Source organism: Hippocampus zosterae, unplaced genomic scaffold (assembly GCF_025434085.1).
Source record: "Hippocampus zosterae strain Florida unplaced genomic scaffold, ASM2543408v3 HiC_scaffold_373, whole genome shotgun sequence".
In the NCBI taxonomy this organism is placed as follows: domain Eukaryota; kingdom Metazoa; phylum Chordata; class Actinopteri; order Syngnathiformes; family Syngnathidae; genus Hippocampus; species Hippocampus zosterae.
In genome coordinates this window covers 1-7,583 of record NW_026262913.1, presented here as the reverse complement: position 1 = coordinate 7,583, position 7,583 = coordinate 1, and the positions used below count along the sequence as shown (strand labels likewise).

General features: G+C 56.5%; 1 protein-coding gene across 1 annotated transcript; it reads left to right on the top strand.

Annotated features, from left to right (window-relative positions):
* Nucleotides 1-2,654: 2,654 nt before the first annotated feature.
* LOC127595044 (uncharacterized) lies at nt 2,655-3,386 on the top strand. The gene is given in 1 exon segment (XM_052056754.1): nt 2,655-3,386. A coding segment is annotated over 1 exon segment (732 nt).
* Nucleotides 3,387-7,583: the final 4,197 nt, after the last annotated feature.

Here is a 7,583-nt window from a genome sequence, read left to right as displayed (position 1 = left end):
GAAAGAACTGTAATGATCGATTGAAAACTATAATTTATCATGCGGCTAAATAAAAGCTAGTCCGAGCTGATGATTCCGCCCAAGCCGGTGCTGCCCCCTGCCATGCAGGCCCGGGCTGAGACTCCAGTCCTGGCCCACAAGCCGCCTCTAGACCCGCCTGCCACCGCAAGGCGGGGCCCAAGTCCCACTCCCGGGCAGCCACTGGACCACGAGGCAGAGCCCCGGCTCGACCCGGTCTAGAAGAAAATGCGTTAAAAGTACTAACGGGCAATTTAAAATAATGCCCGGCCTGAAGAACGCGGGTCATTTGGCGCCCCCCTTAAGCAGCAGCCCGCCCCCATGCCGCTCATGTATGGAGACGCGGCGGGCGGGCAGCCCGATCTGCCGCCCCACTCGAAGCCCGCCGCCCAGCCCCAGCCGCTGCTGCCACCCGGGCCCCAACGCAGAAATCTACTCCAATAGGCACCCTCGTTCCAACAATACCCTGAGCCTCGGCTCGACCAGCACACACAAGTAAAGGCGAGTGGGCCAATCAGGGTATAGGCAGACGACACGGAGGATTACTTGGCCGGCAGGAAGGATGAGGAGTTTATCGACCTGAAGAAGTCAAGGCCCCTGCCGGACAACCGGGAGAGGAGAGGGCTGGCTGAGCGGGAGAGGCAGTCTCTGGAAGGCAGGCTGAACACCAGCTGCGATGACAAGTATTTCCCCCGGAACTAACAGTTTGGGGAGCGAGTGAAGTACCATCGATGGCTGCGGGGCAGCAGGGATATGCAGGACACTCTGCACCGCTCACTGAGCAAGGACCTCAAAGGCACTCGCAACCACTGCGAGATGTGCGGGGGGTTCAAGGTCAGCACTGCCAAGCTCTGCCTCATCTGCGCCAAGAACAGGAACCCCTCCCGCTAGGAGCTGCAGAAAAGGATCGAGAAGGATTGCACAGCCAGCCAGACAGCATGGAAAGTCGGGCGGAAGAGGGACTAGCAACAGCAGCCCCCCAGCCTCTACTCCTACAACAAGAGTAGCATGCACTTGTACCGGCAGTAGTCCGGCAGTGGATACCAGCTGCATAGGGTGACAGCCACCACCCGCAGGCAGGCTTCGAATTGGATGCAGCCGTCCTACACGGACCTGTATAAAAGGCAGGTGCCGTATGACCGGAAGGCGGGCATTATGGGCTGCCAAGGCAGCGGGAATCGTATTACAAGCAGGACGCTATGAGGCGATTAAGCCCTAGCAGGGACAGCGAGGCCTCTTTTGAACACAGCATTGACTTTTCCCGCGGTCAGGGCCGAACCCGACCGAATCACCGCGTAGACCACCTCGCGCATGGCGGGTTGCAGGCGAGGCCCCAGCAGGCCTACCCATACAATCTGGGCAGGCCAAGACACTGATAGATTAAAATATACTCATAAACGAGTCAACTAAATTTAATTCGCAAACTTTACTGGAAAAAATAATCAGCTTTTGCATTAAGATTAAAATGGATTGTTAAAAGAGCAAGGAACATGACTAGAGCAGGACCAAAACCTGCACCACGCTCGAGGTCCCCAACAGCACACTCAACAACCTGGGCACTGGGGAGTACGAACTCATCGAGGGGGACATGGTGGTGCCCATGCGGATGCCCCACGACGGGGCCCTGCAAAGGCTGATCGATATCCTCTACCACAAGCGAAAGGTCAAGACCCTAATCCTGTCGGGACAGCAGTTCCAAAGCGTGGAACTGGCCAGAATGAAACCCAATGATCGGCTGACTTCCCAGTAGAAGTTGGGGCATTGCCCGATGTCCGTGGACTTCAGGGACCACACTACGGTCATTTCGGAGCTGGTTCGGAACAACATGCGGAGCCGGCGGCCCTTGGTGACCGAGCTGCTGGAGCAGTGCCGGCGGGTCGAGATGGACATCTACCAGCAGGCGGCCATCAAGGACTACAACCAGTACTTCAGGCGGCTGCTGTAGGACGCCCTGTCCAGCTCCCCCTCCAGTTTCGTGCGGGCCCACGTGTACTCGATCAACTACCAGCTCAACATGATAACCCTCCGCGAGATTGTCTACTCTCAGTCCCTTCTAGAACTGTATCACGGAAGCACCCGCCCCGACCTGTTCTTCCATGCCCCGGTGCTCTGCTCCGCTGAGTGCTTCGAGAGCGAGACCATCTTCGCAGTGCGCAAGCGCATCGACCCTTCCTTCGCTGGCATCACCTACCGAGGCGCCCTCAAGACTGTCGATGGGCACACCCTGCCTTTCGTCGAGGACCGGTCTTACTTGGTGCTGCCGGCCAACTAGCTGCACTACCGCAAAGTGGTCTGGCTGACTTACTACTATTTCGACGAGGATGCCCTGAGGGATCTTGACGCCGCTCGAAGCTAGGACCGGGTGATCGGAAGGCAGGTTGACTTCGAAGAGCAAAGTGCGCCCGCCTGCATCTCGCATTTCTTCAGGCCCCGTCTGCACAAGATGACCAAGATAAAAAAGTGTGAATGATTCAGTTAATTTTGTGTGGCAGCCCCGTGCGCCTTTGGCCTCCCGCACACCTTCGTTATAACTAGTAGGGGACTAGTTATGAAAGCAGGCGGAATTTACTTTTCTTTGAAGAAAAAAGGGGCGGCCGTTACCGGGCGATTGCTGCATCTGTATCCACAAAAATAAAATGAAGGCTCCGAATTCCGGCATCCAGGCGCCGCAGTCACTGGTGAAGTACGGCAACCAGGTGCTCGTGAGCTCTGGCAAGAAGAAGGATAAGAAGGACACGAAGTCGGCCGCCTCGGGCATCGAGGCCTACAAGGAGGACATCCTTAATTCCATCCTCCCACCCCGGGAGTACACGCACGACAAACAGCAGCTGTTCATCCAGTCGGTGAGCGCCACCCCGGCTACCCCGCAGGACGTGCTCGACCTGCAGGAGGAGCTAGACAAGAGGCTGCAGCACAAGCAGGCCCGCGAAACGGGCATCTGCCCTTTCCGCGAGTAGCTCTACGCGCAGTGCTTCGACGAGCTGATCCGGCAGATCACGATCAACTGCGCCGAGCGAGGGCTGCTGCTGGTGCGTGTGCGGGACGAGATCAGGATGACCATCCAGGCCTACCAGACCCTCTACGAGTCCTCGATCGCCTACGGCATGCGCAAGAGCCTGCAGTCGGAGCAACGCAAGAAGGAGATGGAGCTGAAGATAAACACTCTCCGGAGCGAATGCCTGGAGCTCGAGCGGCAGGTCGACTAGCTGGAGCACAAGATCGAGGACATCGAGAAGACCGACAAGGAGCAGCGGGACATCGAGGAGGTCAACCACAAGAACAACGTCGAGGGCCAGAAAAAGACCAACAACATCCTCAAGGAGGAACTCGAAAAGCTGCTCTCTGCGCCCCAGCTCCAAAAGAAATGAGCATCATCCTCCGTACAGGTGCAGCGTCTTTCCTGTCCCCAGCACGCCCGTCTTGTCCCGCATCCAAACCCACCGCACCTCTCGCAAGAAAGGCTCTTGGGCCTGCAGCCTGCCGTCTTTGGCCCGCACTGTCCTGACTGTTTTTTTGCTGGAGTCCAGTAAGTAGAGGTAGTCGCCTTTCAGGCAGGCCATGGAGAGGCTGTCGAAGGGGTAGGCCCTGAGCTGGTTGAGCCTGTGGTCAAGCAGCACTACGCTGGTGGGCAGGACTGCCAGCACTCCAGACTAGTCAATTTCAACATGCCTGCAGGGCTCAGTCCGGAAGGTCGAAAGGGGCTCGCCTTTGTGCAGGTTTGAGGGCCAGATGACAAAAAGCCCATCAGCACTGGCAGTCAGGACTTTATCCCCCGGAAGATGGCCGAGCTTGATGATCTCTTTCTGATGGAGTTCTTTGGTGGCAACGATCGCCTTCGTGGTCAGGCTGGCCTGGTGTAGTGTGCTGCGGCTGGAGAGGATAAAAAAGCCTGGGTCTTTGAGGATCAGCAGGTGTTAGGGGCTGCACTCGAAATGGCATTTTAGGAGGAGGCGCCCGGATTGTATTTTCCAGAATTTGATGGTGCCTTAGGCATCGCCTGAGGCTAGGACTTGCTCCGTCTAGTCGAAGGCGAGGGCCACGATCGCATGCTTGTGGAGCATGGGGTTGTCAACCTGGTATGCCAGCAAAGGATGGGGCTCGAGTGTGCCAGGCTAATAGATCTAGATCACTCCGTCAGCATCACCGACAGCCAAGTATTTCTGTGATATCTAGGCAGCCTCGATATTCGAGTCGACTTCAACAACTGCCCTTGAAGACCTGATAATCAACGCTTAACTGTCTTTGCTCGCGGTTTGCAGGCCCGTGAAAATATTGGTTTTGAGAGCAGGTATTAGCACGCCGTGCTCGACCTGATACTTCATGGCCTGTGACATAAGAGTTAGCAGTCTTCCGGGCTCGCACTTTTCGATAGTTTGCTCAAGCCTCTCCGCCAGCTGCATTCGAGATGCCTGACGATCCCTCCCATCGAAAAGCGGGAAGGCTGCAGAAGGGCCACGACAGGTGACATCCCAAAGTCGGTGCACCCCCCGCATCTCGCCAAACAGTTCCTTGTTCCTCTCGACCAGCCCCTGAAACAAAATCTTGGCGGCCTGCATGTCTCCGTCGTCGATCCGCTCCTAGATGATCTGCTGGTACACTGTGAACAGAAGGCCATCTTCGATCTCCATGGAGTTGATGATCGGAAGGGCTTCGTCCCACTGCCCTTGCAGCACGCAGGAGACCATCTTTTCTGGGTTCTGCAGCTGGTTGACCGCCATCCCCGATTCCCGGGACAGCACCTTGTATGCCTCGTAGTACTAACTTTCATGCAAAAACTGCAGTACCACTCGGACCACCTCTGCATGCTGAAATTCGATCATGACAATCAATCATTTCTTCATGAATGCTGCGATTTCAAAGCTAGTCGCTCAGGCTCTTCGCAGGGAAGCAGGTGGCCCATGCCAGTTGTACAGGCTGTTATATATTCTCCACGGGAACGTGCTAACAGGTAGAGAGGGCAAAGACGTAATTCCGCTGCATCAGAAAATGCTCAGCCAGCTACAAGGCACCTTCTAGTCAAGTTCTTTGGACAACTACGTACGACTCGCTGACGTCCCCCGCCATGTAGAGTAAATGAACGGTTATCCAGTGCTGAAAAACGCGGAACAGGTGACCGGCAGCTCGGGTTCTCAGCAGACGCCTGCAGAACTGCCGCTCAGCCATCGAAAACCTGATAGCAACCGCTCCCCTGTGATCCTGTTAATTACCACACTCTGAATGGATTTCATCCTTCTTGATCCGCTCGATCTCTTCCTCCAGCGCCTGGCTCTTGTCCTGCAGGCGCTTGTACCTGCGCTTGTACACCGATGTTGGGCTCGTTGTCCTTCGAGAACTCGCTCTCGGTTTATTCTCCGGACAGCGGCAGTCAGAGGCGAGGTTGTGATCATGAGTTTCATTAATCTCATCATATCTGTAATCGCGAGCATGGCCCGGACTAGCCCAGTATGCTTTTGGTGCTGAAGTACCGTCCGCCAGTGCCCTTCATTTCCATCAGCCGGGTGTGGGTGTCCTTCTTGCCTACGTGGTGCATGAAAACTACTTAGAAGGAGTGTCCAAATCATGATCGGTGCGAATGGGCATCCACAAGAACACACTGCAGTGAAAGCAGCGGTGAGGAGGCCTGCGAATACGAGGCGTAAGCAAAGTGCGGGGTAGAAGGTGCAAGCCAAGGACACGCTTCATACCAACTCTGCAGATCACTGTCGCGTGTCCTGGTCGAGGGGCAGGAACAGCAGTTTGTCGCCGCCTGACTTGCCGATCGACTGGATGATCTCGAGATAGCGTGGCGGGCTTGCTGTCCAGGCATCTGCGGCTTCCTTCATGAGTTTGGCACTCTCGACATCTGCTTGGCCCAGCGGTCCTCGACTGCTGCAGAATAGTGAAAAACAACAGTCCAGAACTGAAAGTTGCATCAGCCGTAGCCTGAAGCACCGCACCATGAAACAAACAAGGACCAAGTTCGATTGAGCAAGGCAGGCCGCGAATAGCTGCAACTCCCGACAAGGAACTCGACCGAACTTGAATCAACAGACTACCGATGAACTCGGGCCGACTGGGCAACTGCTTTGAACGAGCTGTCTATCATGATGTCATGCGAGGCGGCAGATCGACACCTGCTTGTTGCCGTAGTCGGCCACGACCAGCCGCTGCGGTGTCCAGGCGCAGGAATATGGATGAGGAATAGGCGCGCCCCTCACCTCGACCTTCAGCAGGACTCCTCTTCCTGCTGAAACCCTCAGCCCGAACAGCCCGTTGTTGCTCAGGTCGCAGATGATCGCAGTGTCCCCCCTGACTGCCACTCCGAGCGGATAGTACAACCGCGACTACCCAGCCGCCTGGATGCGCTGCTTGACCAGCCTGTCAGTGCCGATCAGCAGCACTTCATGACTGTTGTAGTTGGCCAGCACCAGCAGCTGGCCAACTTCAGCTATCCCACGCGGGTAGTTCAGCATCGCCGGCTACTTCTCAAGGTAGACCTCGCTGACCTGACCTCCGAGCGTTGTGCGTTTCACCTGACCAGCGCCGTAGTCGGTGAACAACACCTCCTTGTTCTGCCGCACTACAATGCCGTAGCAGTTGTTCACGAAGGTAGCGTGTGGCCAGAGAGCCACTTGCTTGTCAGCCAGTCCCAGGGAGAACAGTCGATGGGACGAACAGTCAGAGCCGATGACTTCTGAGTTGCTGGCTCTGGCAAGCGCCTGCACGTACATGCCTGCGCCGAATTCAGTCTTCGCGTCCCGGTTGAACTCGATGATGCCGTTGTCCGTCCCGACCAAGTAGTGATCGTCCGACAGGCAGAGGATTGACAATGGATTTCTGTCTAGCTGATGTTGTTATACTGTCTACAGGGCGAATACTTCGGGAAGGGGCTGGTGCTCGACCTCATCAAAACTGATGAACTGCAGCTGGCGCACCACCTAGTTCGCGTAGTTGTCGAGTTCGGCCATGCAGCCTTCTCGCACCTGCCTGTTAACCGCCTTCAGCCTGAACCAGCTCTGCGCCATTAGCCCGAACCCTCTCGCGGCCTCGAAGTTCACCACCGCCTCCTTCCCGCGTGTCTGCATCCGAAGGATCTCGGCGCAGTCGGCAGGCTGTTGCACCTGCGGCAGGTTGAGGATCGATTTGGCACGGCACTGCTCGAGCTCTGCTGCCTTTTGGTCGAAGGCCTGGTTGATACGGTCAACTGCAGCCTCGCGCTCCCGACTGCAGTGGGCGAGAGGCTCGATGTCCTGGGGCAGCAGGTCGAGCGACTGCAGGTGCATCAGGTGCAGGCGGGCATCAGGCTCGATGCACAGGTGGCAAAGCAGAGAGCCCTCGTCAGACAGGTAGGAGGCCACACGACCGCAGGGGCAGTGCTACCGCGGGGTTGCCAGGAAGTCAGGGTAGATCGCGGCGTGCTCGTCAACCAAGGCCTGGTACTCCATCAAATATAATCAATTCTGATGTTAAAGAAAAAAGAACATTCCACATAATTTAAGGGGTTGGGGTTGGGGTTGGGGTTGGGGTTGGGGTTGGGGGTTGGGGTTGGGGTTGGGGTTGGGGTTGGGGTTGGGGTTGGGGTTGGG